Source organism: Micropterus salmoides, unplaced genomic scaffold (genome assembly GCF_014851395.1).
Source record: "Micropterus salmoides isolate LMB-PRFRI ecotype aquatic unplaced genomic scaffold, ASM1485139v1 Ms_hic_scaffold_2, whole genome shotgun sequence".
Taxonomy (NCBI): domain Eukaryota; kingdom Metazoa; phylum Chordata; class Actinopteri; order Centrarchiformes; family Centrarchidae; genus Micropterus; species Micropterus salmoides.
In genome coordinates this window covers 18477883-18493032 of record NW_024041150.1, presented here as the reverse complement: position 1 = coordinate 18493032, position 15150 = coordinate 18477883, and the positions used below count along the sequence as shown (strand labels likewise).

Sequence of the window (15150 nt, the reverse complement as noted above, 5' to 3'; positions counted from 1 at the left end):
GCAGGAACATTTCTAATGGAATGCTTCCAATACTGAATGAAAAACACAGCACAGACCTCAGGTCCATCATCAGAGAAGTTGTTATGGATGCGAGTCATGATATCAGCAATCTCCTGATGTGCTGAGCGCAATATTTGGAGTTGGCTCTGCTGGTGAGCCTTCTGGTCATCCTCAAATTCCAGGTTCCTAAGAATTACAACAGGAGAAACACCAAAGATGCAATCAATAAAGGAAACTAACGTACATCACTTGAAACCTAGGTACAGTTAAGATGCAACCCATGTGAATTGCTTCAGACAAGGTCAAGATGTGGAGACACTTGCAGTTGACTTCCTCAGTGAGCTGCTGACAATGTGGAAACACTGGCACTGACTCTTGTCATTTACCTCTATATCTAAACTGAGGGAAAGGCGATTTCAAAGAATGAAAAATAAGCCACGTCTCCACTGAGTACAAAAATAAATAAATCATCATGTTAAATCATCATCAATCGAAAACAAAAAACCTTTATCCACAGTTTTACTGTACTTAATGAATATGCATTTTATAAACCAAAATTCAATATTGAATGGATGAACCATGTCATCAGAAGTGACATATAATATAAGAAATAATATCCGCGCACTTTGTATTTCTTATTTTGTGTTTTTACCGGATTAGGCATCCCATGCAATGAGGAAGTAATCACATATCTATCATTACCTGTATACAGTCTTTCCATCCAGTTTAACCAGCAATGTTTCACTCATCTGGCGACAAAGGTTGGAGATGGATAGATTGGATACTTTGTATCCATCAACCATCAACTGGACCTGGAGTATTATTAAAAGGAGAGAAAAAGTGAATACAGTAACAATAATCCTTAAGACGTGTCCATATCAGTAAGAAGTGAACTGTGTGTAACAACCTTGTTAACGTGAAGAAGACAGTCACGGATGAAGACATTAGAAGCTCCTTTAGACAGCCACAGGAGCTTGGTCAGCCCCGGCTGAATCTTCTTATCCAAGAAACGAATTCGCTCCCGAAACAAACCCACCTCGTCAGGAGACAGCACATCTATGATCCTGACACACACACACAGATGAGAAGGGCATTAAGTATATATTAGTGTGTTTCGTTTGCAGGGTGAGTACTAAAGGCAAAATCATCATACAGCTACAGCACATACAGCTTGTTCAATTTGTGTAGTGTGAGTTTGTCAATGTGAGTGTTGATGTGTGTTTTTATTTGAAATTGAAATCCACTGTAAAGTCTTATATTGGCAGCTGAGCAGAAAAATTTATGCTTTATAAAAAAAGGTTGACAGATAGTATTCATTGTCGGCTATTAATTTTTTATAATGCTGCAAAAAAGGCCGTATGTAGGGTGGTCTATCCTACATTGTGGTTCTAAACCTAAGGGCATGACTCTTTGTGTCTGGGTTATGTACTGAGCAATATATAACTGTGATATGATGAACAACAAAATTCAATGACCAAATTGCAATAGCAAATCAAAGGAAAATAAGGACTCCCTACTCAGCTTGTACAATAAAATTACATCAGACAAGTGTGCTATTAATTACCCTCATCTGCAAAAATCTTGTGCCACACCCCATTCAGACACTCACACACAAAGTTACTGTGGCTGCTGCCCTGTTCCTATTTTTATAATGTCATTTTAATTTGATTAGAAGTGTACCAAGTACAGAAAAAGATAAAGGCACAGTGTCTACCCCAACATAGAATCAGTACAAATACGATACGAACAATATAACCATACAAATTACCGTCCATTTTGTTCCCCTCTTTGAATGTGTGTGTGTGTGTGTGTGTGTGTGTGTGTGTGTGTGTGTGAACCTGTTATAGTCCCTGATCAGCAGCAGTGATCTCTCCCGCAGGCCTCTGAGGTCTTCCCTGTCCTGATAAATGTCAGACACACACTGTGGGATCTCGAACTTCAGTCGATCCCAGTAGTGGATCTCAGAGAACAGGATCAAAAGGTTACTGGAAAAGAAAACAGAATCAAATTAATAATGAGCACATGTATGTGTGCACGCGTTTTTGTGTTTGTGCCTTACTGTATAGTGTCTACATTGATAAGTTGTGTAAGAACATACTGTATCTCTTTATCCAACTAATGGTGAGAGTGTATCTATACCTCTAGATGCAGTGTTAACACAGTGTACACAAACACCAGCATACAGTTTAAGACACGTGTGAATGTGTTGTTTCATGTGAATGCCTTGTTTCTTTTATGGTAACGCACTTGTCAAAGTTGATGTCCAGCTTGGCCGTCTTGTCTTTGCAGCGCACCATGAGTGGCTGCTCCAGTCTCTTGAGGAACTGTCCATCCAGGTTCTGGCTCCATTCACTAAAGTTCTTCCTCACCAACTCATCCAAAACCTGGATCATCTGGCCATTGGTGTAAACTATCTGTTTGTAGCTGTACGACTCAGACATGAAGTGGGCCTTCTGAAGCAGCTGGAGGGGAAGGAAAAAGGACCAAAGAGGAAAAAGTCAAAGAAGGAGGGTTCACCTAAATCATGAATATTGGATGTTAAAATTCAACCAAAGCAGAACCAGTATGGACAGAGCTCCTACTACAGTAGTTTACTTTGCTCACTCCTGAAGGACTGAGACTAAAAGAAATAATAGACTCACCTCCATGGGTCTCTTTAAGCGATGTCTTAGGGCCCTCACCCAGTGGGCCTGGCCTGCCATCCGTGGCATATGGTCCGGATAACACCTTGTCCTCTGGTTCAGCTCCTTGTTGACCAATTTGAACTCCTGGTTAAAGATGTTGTACACTTCCTCCACCTTCTCTTCTGTTGTGCGCTTAATGGGCTGAAATAGGTGAAGAACAGGAGAGGAGAATTTGAGTAACTTACACTTAAGGCCTTTGCATGTCAGGTCCGTATTTTTCATTGTACATTTAAAAAAATACAACCTCAATCACATTTACACATGAGTCTGAAACTTCTGCTATTAAAATAAAGGAAGAAGACAGAACACAGACAGAGAGGGAGAGCAACAGTCTGGAGACCAAGAGGGAGGACAGCTCAGCCACTTCAGGCAGTCACAGTGCCAAAAACAAGACGTGGGCAGAGATTGCCGACAGTATTGGGAGTTTCTTCCAGTGGAGAGAAGCAAGGGAGGAAAGAGAGGGAGTGAGAGACAAAGCGACAGCAGCGTCCGGAGCTGCAGAAAGATGTTATCCTCACTGCTTGACAACTCCATTATGTCCCACATTGTATTGTATTTGCAACAAATAGAATCAGATGACAGATTAAGAAAATGCATATGAACAATACACGCTTGGTGTACAAAGGGCTTAAGACCTGAGACAAATTTGGGGGTTCTCAAGGAGATCTAAATACATAGGGATAAACTATACACAAAGCCTAATATGGGAAGTCATTTTGCCCTCAATCAATTAAAGGACTTGAATGTATATGTGTATGTGTGAGAGACACCTCTTGAGTAGACATAGGCCTAAAAATGTCCAGTAGGCGAAGTCCTTCCTCCACTGTGTTCACTGTCTTAAACACTGAACTGATCAGGTTCTGCATCATCATTTTCAGATCCTTTACCAATGCACGATACCTGTTTGAACACACACCCCAGAACACATCCACGCATTAAAAACACATGATGATCAGCTGATGAATGAATGATTCGTGACTTATGCGCATGGAAGTGGCTCTATATAATCAGTAGCACCATAAAATCATGCTGCGAAAAAATAACATTTTATACAGAGTCCTGCCCAAGTCCAGTTTGCAAACCTGTACCCGCATTGCACTGTGTAGCATGAAGCAAGCGCGCGCAGGTAATGTCAAAACAGCGGATACATTTTCAGGTATTGGGGGATTCTTTCATTAGGAAGTTTTGTTTCAATGTTTTTGCCTTTTTTAAATCATGAAAAGTACCTTCATACTATTATATTTTGAATTTTGTCTGACCTGTTGAATTCATTGCACCATGTGGTGTTCTCGACATCAAGGATGCCCTCGCCAACAGAGCGCAGGTTCTGTAGGCCACGGTGGAAGCTGCTTTCTATTCCAGAAGTGAGTGGGTGAACTCTGGTCCCTGGCAACCACTGAAACATGGCAGGGCTCTCTGCTGACCATCCTCCCAACGGGCAAACTGATGCTGGGAGTCACATACCTGAGAGAAGCAAACAGAAACAATATCCCAAATAGCAAACATACATACTGAGGCAATACGTATGAAAACGTTTTTGTGAACCTACAGTTTGTGATGAAAACATAATTTATTGGAGGTCCCATTGATTTATAGAGGATGATATTCACAAAGAGGCTTGCTCAACAATAGCAGGGATATGAATACAAAATGGAAACAAAGCCACCAAAAGCTAACCCTCACAGTATGCTGTATTTGACTCTGTTTAAATCACAATGAGAACAAAACATACTGTATCACATTAAATTTGACATTTCCTATTGTGCTCCTAATGTGACACCTGTAGCAATGCAACCTCATTCATATCAGAAGTCATAATACATGTATGTAAATCCAACACAAGATCTGTCATGACACTTGAGGAAACATGTTGTAATGTATTTGGGCTGCACAATTAATCTAACGGCAATCGCGATGTCTTCATGTGCGATTACATAACGCAACAAGTGCGCGATTTAATAAATGTGTGTGTGACGCTCTCTTCTGTGTGTGTGCTGCAGTTTGCTCATTATCTCCGCCCACAACGGGCCTCTCGCATGTGCCCCTAAAACTTGATAAGCCTAACTGCAATGAGAAAAGTTATTTATGAGCAGTGTGCCAGTAAATTTTAACGACAACAACCTACTGTAACCCCTCTCTCCTCCCTGCCCAGCCGCTAATCGTTCGAAACATAGTCACACGCGCCACCGGAGCACCCGAGAGAAATGCGGATACGTCGGCAGCAACTGAAGCGGTCAGACAGGAGAAGATAAGGAAGGTTTGAGTTTGACTCGCTGGCCAATTAACGTTAGCTGTATCGGTGCCTTTTGTTGTTCGACATGTTCAACATTTCACAGAGCCGACGTGCTTGTCAGTCACTTTTCGTCAACCGACCAATCACAGCCTGGATGGGGCGGGACAATGAAAAAAAAGATTGACGTGCAAATCATTAAATGTTGAACAATATTATTATTGACAAGTTAGGACTTAACATTAACAAATTAGAGACCAATGTAGAGCTTTTTGCTTGCACAAGGATTAAATAAATAAAAACAACCCTCAGAAATGAAACAGCTGTAGCTGGATTTAATAACCATCCAATACTAGTGGTAAAATAGTATACTATTATATGAAATTATAATGAATGTAGTATATTATTGTTATACTAACAGTATATACATTGAGCCGGTGCCAGTGCGCCAATATTTGCTGCTTCTAGCCCTCTCCTCCATAGAGCACCATGCTCCCCTTGTTCTGTTTTACACCTGTTTTACTAGTTATTGTTATAAATATTGTTTAACTTTGTTCAAGTTGAGAAATACACATTTCAAAATGTTAGTATTTTGCGCATTCTTTGATAACTAAGCAAGTAGACCCATAGTACCATTTGTTCCAATATAATCAAATCGCATATCGTAAAATTATCCACAATAATCGCAATATGACTTTTTCTCCAAAGGTTGACATGATCTGATTTATTGGCAACAATAAAAAGCATTATTTCCAGGCAGCATCAAGTGGAACTTCAACATAAGGGACGCCTGCATTCGCTTCAACAGTTGTTTTGCAGTGGTGGTCGCTTGGTCTGACATGGATTTCAACAGCATGAAAGAGTTGTAGTGTGCAGATGTATGTCTGTACATTTGTTAATGCCTGTGTATGTATGAGTGAGAGAAAACAATCACCTCAAGCAGGTCTCTGAACCTCTGAATGAAAGCATCAATCACCACAAAAAAACTGGTTTGGTCCAGGACCCAGCCTTTTGTAGAATACCTGAAGTAAAAACAGAGGGGAAATGAGAGAAAAAATGAGGAGGACAGAGAAAGGGGGAGATGGTAGAGAGCCAGAAACAGAAATGAAGATTCAGATGAACACCTAAGCATAGCAGTCAATAAATTGTAAAGTGTTCAAAAACACAAAGAAGGTTCTTTCAGCCATCCATTCAGGCTAAGCTCTACTCACACAGAACATCTCTGATCTGCTTCCGAGTTAAAAACCCTCCAAACCCTCTCAGGTTGTGTGCGATTGTTTTACGATCTGATATTTGAAATCAGACACATTCACTTTTGATCATTTAAGACAAGGGGAACCCAGATGACAATGTGTTGAGTCTCCACACAGGTGAGATTTCTCCTACTTGTGGTGAATCTCTGAGGCCTGCAGGTAAATTTCCTTCCAGGACAGGCAGCACTGGATACAGTCGCTGAGGTTTTGCTTGCTGGATAACACATGGCCCTCGAAGATCCTGTCCAGAGAGATGCTTTGGAAGCACAGGCGGATGATCTCATTAGTCATCTGCAACACACCAGAAAACAAACAAATGACAAGTATTGGTAGACCAAGTTACACACTCACAATCACATTTGTTGTATGCTCAAACTATGAGGTATAAGGTCACTTTTACACAATGCCTACATGACTACATTGTAAATTTTGGTTTTGAGTCTGCATATTGTTTGTTATAAGCTTCCTTGTCCTTTTTAGCAACCAGCAAATACGTCCTCCATTCAGGCTAATCACATTCATAAGCTTTAACCCCAAGATCGAAAAATCCAGCTGCCTGCAAAAACCTCTGCTGAAATCCTTCTTCCTAACTACATGTCACTTTTTCACTCTTTCTTGGTAAAACACCAGACAGGGTTATATTTATCTACAACAGATGTGGAGGAGGCAAAGGATATACAACTCCTTGTAATACTGTTGTAAACAGAAAGAATGGTCACTACAGCAGACACACTCAATTTTCTCTCCCTTCTCTTTGGTATTAGCAGGAACCGCCCTGTCATAAGCCCTTGTCCTGCAGCATTTAAACCACAGCCACTTTAAATGGAGCACCATTGCAGGAGTGAGAGAGAGAGAGAGAGAGAGAGAGAGAGAGAGAGAGAGAGAGAGAGAGAGAGTGCAACGATAAAGACGAACATAAGAAAACATAATTATTTGAGGTTAAATATTTCCGTGTAGCTGTCAGCTGAAATTAAAAGAGCTTGGGTGATGAAAATGATCAGGCACGCCTTTTTATTCTGTGAATTCAATCTTAGGGTATTGTAACCCACGATGAGTAGGAGTGGGCTTCAGTGATGATGATAACTTATCAGAACAAGACAAAGTAATTCAACTGAAGAGCTGATCTACAACTGAAAGGACATTCTGACAGCGAAAGGTTATCTGTTAATGTTGTTCAACTGAATTATCTGTGGAATACATGATTGCTTGCGTGAAGGAACATGAAGTACCACATCTATTAACTGTCTACAAAATATCTGTTAGAAATATGAAAGGCGGATTGCAGCATGTGTCTGTGTATGCAGAGTATATTCAAATGGCGTATGTTTGTGACAGTAATGGATGTAGTAAAATGCAGGTACCTTGCGGAAGAGACCGGTGATCCTCTCACTGGTGTTGTAGTAGTCAGAGTTTACCCAGATGATGCGAATGAGACTGACAATGTGTCGTAGCTTGGGAGCAACTTGGCTAGGCTTGAGCTGGGCAAGCTCTTCACACGGCTCCTTCAGTATGGACAAGTAGGACAGGTTTGATTGGGCCTGCAGAGAGCAGTCCTGGGAAACACACACACAAAGGAAATTTGATAATATTATTATGCATATTATTATTTTTATAATTATATTGCTTCAGTCGAGTTTACAAAAGATTTCATGTCAACATTTTCCAACTTTCTATCTAAGAAGCGAGTGAGTAGCACAGATGCAGTAATGTTCCAGTGATGAGTAACATCAGTGAGTAACATTACAGTCTGTCAGTAAGAAATGATGAAGACTACTGAGTAAAATGGAATTCTACCATACTCCATCAGAGTATGCATATTTTTGGTGGCATAGAACAACAACATATTGCAATAATACTCAGTATTGTTCTTTAATGTAAAGGGATACATATACATTTGTCGTTAAGAGATGATTTTAGACTTGAGACTTGCAGACTTCCTGTACCTGTACTTCCTTGGCCAGTTTGCAGAAGCGCTGTACATAAAGAGACTTAAAGAGCTGCAGGATGTTTTGGATATGCCTGACCCCTGGCTTTTGCAGCTGCTGGCTAATGTCCAACAACTTGGCAGAGCGACTCTTCCAGAAGGTTATCTCCTGCAGTGGGCCACAGTTGTCCCTCATTTTCATTATTTCTTGGGCATTCAGTAGCTCCTTGATCTGATCTGTCCAGTGGATCATAACAGCTAAAAAGGGGAAGAACAAGTGAGTGGAAGAAGAAATACAAGGTAGAGGAAATACAAAGAGTCAGAACAGCAAAAAGCTGGAATGATGTGAAAACCACCAAGTATGACAAGGAAATGTTTGGATATAAGCATCTGAATATGAGGAGAAAAAGGAATCGTAGGAAGAAATTGAAAAAGAAAGATGATGGATGGACAAAGAGTAGAATGACTGATGTAGGTGAGAGGTTATGAACTCATGGCTTCATTAAATAAAATCTAAAAAAAACAACAAAAAAAAAACAGTCTGAGGCAGAAAGCCGATGCTGCAGTTTTGATGTTGTCTTAAACAGAAACTCACACACCAGAAGTCTATGAGTGTGACTTTTGGACACAGACTCCATAGAAACAGATGGAAAGAGAAAGGCACCCACACCCAGACACATAGAGTTCCTCAGGCTTACTCTCCATTCTCTGGACCAGCTTCTTGTTCTTGCAGGCGTCCTCGGAGCTGTATTGTAGGGCTTCCATTGGGATGTATAGAACTGTGTTGCCCAACTTCTTATACACATCATCTGTTCACAATAAAGGTATATCAAATATTACACTTCAGCACATGTGTATGTGGCTCAGTGAAAATTTAAGCAAGTTCTGACCATCCTGTGCACACTGCACCAGTTGAAGCCAAATAGGACACGTGTCTTGTCCTTTTCACGATTTCTCCTTGCTCGCTATACTTAATCAAAATGTCAAATAACGTTAACGCCATAAATGTTTTAAATTGGGAGCCCAAAGAAAATCACATACGACGATCGGATTGTTGCCATAGATTGCAACCTGTATACCAGGGCCTAAAAATGGATTTCTCCACTATTTACATACATATACTGTAAACCCATCATTTGCAGTCATAGAGGAGCAAATCAAATCTTCTGGCTTCACCAGAGAGATGTGGGAGTTTGGAATCTACAATCTTTAAAATGCTTTTGATTCTTGGTGTACTGACTAATACTTGTATTGTAAAATGAGAACATAATGTCAGAATAATCTGATCTTTGTCTTATCATCTGAAAAACACACTTTCCCTTCTGCGGAGAAACACTTTTTGCCTGTAAATAGAAACCAGGAAACACTATGAAATGAAATCTATCCATTCCACACCAAGGGAAAACCAGCTACATTTTTGAAGTCACTGTCCTTGGATCCAGCTGTTCTTTCACAGACTTTGGCAAACACACCCCGTGCTCCAGGCTGACTAATTCCAGAAAATACCAAATCAATTGGTCTAGTATTTAACGGACAGACGTATTTTACTTACTAACTATGCTACATGAGAAGTCGTTTTCTCTGGGCCTTCACTGATGATTGCAGATCAAGTTCACAAAACATTAGAAAGTAGGAGAACAGTTTCACTTCTGTGAAAAAGAGTGTGGGCATAAGCAAGCGTAGGGGGTCACATATTTACAATCAAAATGTGCCTCATTTTTCATTCGTATAGAGTAACACATTTGTAGAAATGTTTCTGTTACGTGAGGCAGAGAGTGAGGGACGTCTAAAATGCTTTGAAGGTGCTTCACAAACATTGCCAGCTCTTCAATGGTACTTCCATAGAATAGATTTCATGGATAACACCTTCACAGGAGTCAAGAAATTTCTTAGAACTACTACTTTGTCCCGTGTTGTTTAACAGGAAATTGTCTCGCTCCCTTTTCCACTGAGGTACCTGCCATGTATTGGATTAGAGATGTGTCTACTGAAACAGGAGGTAATGGGAGAGATAGCAGGAAGGAGGGGCTGTAATAATCTGTGTTCGGAAAATACAGCAAGTAAACGCAGAAGCTCCATGTGGTGATTAAATTCAGGATGCACCATCTAACTCAGTATTAAGATAGGTACACAACAGTATCCCACCTGTGAGGCTGGCAAGGTAGCCGTCCATGTTGTTGGTATAGCTGTCCTTGATGTTGTTCTCCCTGTAGGTGCTGAGGGCAACCAGGGGGGCATGCAAACAGGTCATGTCATAAAGAAGCCTGTGGGTGGGGTCGCCCGGCACTGTACCAAACTGTATGGCAGCATCGAACGTCTCTGCTGTGATTATGGCTCCTGGCATGCGACTAAAATAGGACAGCTGCTCTACCACCTGTCCCTATAAAATATTTTTTGGGTGTGGTGGTGAAGAGAGATAGAAAAATAGTGAGAGTTTAATTAAAAAATGAAACATACCGTAAAGAAGGAGAGGAGAGCACTTCAGTTTTTCAGGCAAGGATGGACAATGATGCTTTTGAGGAACAAAGGCATTCTAACACCTCTCTCTACCTGGACCATGCAACTACCTGTATATTATACTAATTCAAATTAAGGTAGAAAGTGGAGAGCAAAGTGTGCTTTACCTGTAAGGGCATAGAGTACTCCACCCGCAGCCTGATGTAGGCGTCCACGTAAACCACAATGGTTGTGATATTGGTGTCCACAATAAACTGATCCAAAGCCCTCTCATTCTCCTCTGTCCACAACTCTTCAGATACACCAGAAAAAGCCACAAAACGGATAAACAACTTCCAGTGGATGGAGATTTATGGGTCCAATGAGGGAAAAAAGGGAGCAAGAAAGGTGGTTATTTGTTGGGATAAAGGAAGGGTAAAAAGTAAAAAATATCAATTACAATGACCCATCTTTACCAGACGAATATCAGAGTATTCCTCTCCCATTTCTTTCAAAGCTTCCACCTCAAAGCTTTTTTCTTTCTCTGTGGTTACTGAAGCACAGACAAACACACTGAAATGCAATATGTATTGAGACACAACTGTATATTTTTTTAACTTTAACTTAACATAACTATGGCCTGTTGTTTACAAAAGACTAACAAACACTTGTAGCTTTCCAAGCAGGTGACACTTATTTACAATATATCCAAATTATTAAATCAACTTTTGTATCTAGATAAGATAACTTACCGTCAACGTTAGACGAAACGCTTAAAATAACGTTACTGTTACGTTAGCCAACTGGCTAGCAAACACTAACAACTAACGTCATGTTACTTACCCTCATGTGAAGTGCAGCAACGGCGGCAGTTCAAGTGTTTATTCTTATGTTTACGGGTCCGATACAACAAACGTATACGGGCAATATATTAAACTAAAAGTAATTCCTCTGCTGTGGCTACTTTTCTTTAAGTTATAGGTTCACATATAGAAACGTTCAGTCAAACCTGTGGCTGAGTGTGTATGTCTCCATGGCAACGTTTGGTTGCCTGGGTAACCCCAGGCGTGACACGAGCCCTCGTAGTTTAATGGTGCAGTAGTAGTAACGTTATGTGGAGTTTTTAAGGAGGTTTTCAACAATGTTCAAGTTATTTTAAATATATTTTTAGATATTCAGGGAGGGGGGGCATCTTAGGTTGCTGACAGGTGTCCTTTATAATAAATAATAATAAACATTAATGGGCATATAACGCTACTGGATCTGGCAACAGCTCACACAGCACACAAAAAACATTAGCCTACCTATATCAAGCAGCTGTTAACTTAAAGAAGTCCTCTGCAGTGCCTTTGATATATAGCTTACGTTTTACAGCTCAGCCTATATAAGATTAAAAATAATATGTTATTGAAGTATGTTGTTAATAGGCCTACATAAAAAGTAGGCCATATATTTCCCCACGTGCTGCTGTCATTCCCCAGGCCTGCAGGCCCTGGAGAGCCAGAAGCTGTAGCCTACTCTGTGGTCGACCCCATGCTGCAGTGTGTTTGTATGTCACAATGATGAGAAACAGATTTGAATGCTTATGGGGTTTAGCAAAAATGAGCCTAAGGTACTGATTTACTTGATTTGACTTGATTCTGAATGTCATTGTTCACATGTAAAAAAGGGAAACCAGTAAACACAATACAATAAAGAGAACATGTTTGCTTAACAATATATTTTATAAAGAACTTCACCACATAAACACTATTATTTTCAAAACATCAAAACAAAGTAGGTTATTTTCAGAACCCCCTACGCCTAGTCTACATACATAGCCTATGTAGGTACATTATACATTCATAAAAAGACAAATCTTGAATTAAGTCGGTTGAATTTTAGTTATCATCATCGCCCATCTTTCTGCAGAAGTTAAACTTTGCCAAACAAAAGTTGTCGGAGGTCGCCATCCAGTGTTAGAAAGGCTTTAATGCTGCAGGGGCACAAGGGCAAAGAAGTGTTTAGGGAAAAAAGTAAATATTACATTCTCCCACCGGCGAAACAGCCATTTGATTCAGTTAGCCTATATTGTAGCCTGATGCGTAAATTGAAGTTAAATATTTAATATTTAGCTGATTTATTAGTGGGCTGTGGGGGACCTTGTGGAAAGCTTTAGGCCTAGTAATTTGTGTTATCACTAACAAAAATCTTCCAGATGAACTGAAGAAAACAAACAAACAAAAATAAGTTCAAAATTGTTCATATTGAGATAAAGTTTAGCAAAAGCTTACACTGTATTTAATAGCCGAGAGTTAAGAGGACTGTTAAATGTTCAAATCGAGAAACAACAGTAGGCAGTTATTTTATGATCGCATGTTGTTTCTGTTCTGCTTCAGTTAAACTTTCTTACCGTTTGCCATCCAAAATCTCCAGGGGAGGTGCCGCGCTGACTCTCGCTGTCAAAACAGTGTAATAGTTGAAAATCCGCAAACCTGTCCATCTCCTTTCACAGCTACGGATGCAGCCCCCTAAAAGGCCTCTCCCAAAAAAAGCATGAAGCCCCATTCAACATCCATAACGCACACGTCGACACGGGGAGCACTGTGCAGAGATCACAACCCAGGCTGGGAAAAGGTGCATGTGTTCGCCCATGTGCAAGGCATGACGGATAGTCATCACCGATCTTGCAATTCTGCACAGTCATGTCGCCTTTCTAATTGATGGCACAGCTGGTTTCCTGAATTCTCTCAAGTAGCCCATACGCATCTAAGAAAAAAGTCCGTAGGCTTCCATAATAAAACAGCAGATCTAATTGCCAATTTAATATTAGCCTAAACATTTCTCACAGAGGAACAGTCCACCGCGGTTAGAGTCAATAATAGTCGTAAAACTGCGCACTTCTTATTCTGTTGAAACGCAGACTCTGTTACATTTGACCCCGTTGAATGGCCCTGTACTTTTCCTACCCCTCCCACTCTGTTTTCGATGGTATCTCTCTTCTCAAGCAGGTTTATTTTGGGTCTAAGACATTAAATGCCGGCCTCTTTAGTCACTGGCAAACACACTACAACTTGTGAAAATACCATATTCGGTGGAGAACAACTTCACCTTAGGGTCTAGAGTCATTTAAGAAGGCAGAAGTTGTTCTTTGGTTTCTGGCAATCTCCCTGTCACTTCCCTAGAAACTGAAAACTAGAGCCAGAGTATGTTAAGTAAAATTGGTTCAAATCGTAAAGTACAAGGCAAACCCATCCATCTCCAAAACAATTATTAATTTGGCTCCTGTGTGCCTGAGAATGATGTCAGGGGGGTGTCCAGCAAACAGCAGATTGGTTTAACTTCAGTGATAAACCGCTCAGTAGGAGACTCAGTATTTTCTTGACCCAATTTTTCCACTGAAGTTAAATGTGTAACTTAGTCGCTCTGACTGAATCACTGTTTACTAAATACTCACACATTTTTCTTTAGAGTTTTAAGTGGTTAAGCAGATGGGGAAACCTAAAAAAAATCATGGACTGGGAAAGGGAAAACCAAAATGAGACATCCACAGGCAGCAACTATGGCACTTTTTGTGGCATATTAGCTGTACAATAATACCGGGACACAAAATTCATATTCACTTCACTTCGTTTCACATGAAACTTAATTACTACCATATTAAAAATAACACATCTTGAATGTTTCCATACCACATGTACATTCATATTCATTTCAGCCCCTCCACCTCCCTGCTAGCCAGAGACCTGAATCTGATGAAGAGGCTCTTACACCCTGAGGAAGTCTGTGTTCGGTCTTTCAGGGGGACTCAGCCCCCCTCCCCTCTTTCTGGTTCCCCTCTCTCATTACTGGACCATTCTTCCTCCTGGCCTCACTTTCTCCTGGGTCCTCTTGTTTTTCTCTCCCTCCCTTTCAGGAGTTTTTTCCAGCGGGGAAGTCCGGGGCCTTCTCCCTCACAACGCTGCCCAACTCCAAACGCCTCGTCTGCAAAGCTTCATTAGAATTCATTAGTTTGAATAGGTTCATTTCTCCTTCAGTCGCTCCCTCTGTCGTCTTTTTCAGCTTGGCGGAAATGTGTATCAGCAGATAGAAATGTCCTTTACCTCACCTTAATTAATTGCATTGTTTGCTTGTGTGTTTCTCACTGTGTGCACGTTTGTGTGCATCTGAGTGTGTTAAATCAAGCAAATGAAAATATTCCTCAGTGGTTCAGATATTTAAAATGACCAGAAACAGCATTGTTCCTGTTGACATCAAGCGGCGGCAGTGAATTGCCTGCCCCGCATATGGTGAAAAAATGATGGTGTGAGAGTTTATTAGAGGTGTGCAGGTATGCTAACACAGGACTGGATAGATGCACTGCCTGGACTGAGGATTCATGAACATATTAGATGCAAACACATGCATACATGTGTGGACTGGAGGGATGAAAGCCATTACGCATGCAATACAGCCACAGTGGTTGTGCCATATAACCACTGAACACACAAAAACACACACACACATACAGCAAAGCCTTGTGAAGAAACCAGATACAAAATGGCCGGAGACAGAGCGGTAGACAGGCCAAAATTAAAGCCATGAGTCTGTGAGCTCAGAACTAATGACTGGCTGCCATGCCAAAGAGGGGCGGAGAAGACAGGG

The 15150-nt window shown here is 40.7% G+C and overlaps 1 protein-coding gene across 1 annotated transcript in view; it reads right to left on the bottom strand.

Moving 5' to 3' along the window:
- Nucleotides 1-13430, bottom strand: part of dnah2 (dynein, axonemal, heavy chain 2) — a 66200-nt gene extending 52770 nt beyond the window's left edge. The window contains 19 exon segments of the mRNA XM_038730481.1: nt 57-186; nt 703-812; nt 908-1064; nt 1839-1985; nt 2248-2462; nt 2643-2825; nt 3455-3584; nt 3944-4040; nt 4043-4148; nt 5849-5936; nt 6301-6458; nt 7529-7720; nt 8111-8349; nt 8790-8900; nt 10237-10471; nt 10716-10880; nt 11004-11080; nt 11371-12502; nt 12920-13430. Of these exon segments, the coding sequence (XP_038586409.1) occupies nt 57-186; nt 703-812; nt 908-1064; nt 1839-1985; nt 2248-2462; nt 2643-2825; nt 3455-3584; nt 3944-4040; nt 4043-4148; nt 5849-5936; nt 6301-6458; nt 7529-7720; nt 8111-8349; nt 8790-8900; nt 10237-10471; nt 10716-10880; nt 11004-11033 (2493 nt within the window). The 5' untranslated portion in view covers nt 11034-11080; nt 11371-12502; nt 12920-13430.
- Between the last annotated feature and the right edge of the window lie 1720 nt (nt 13431-15150).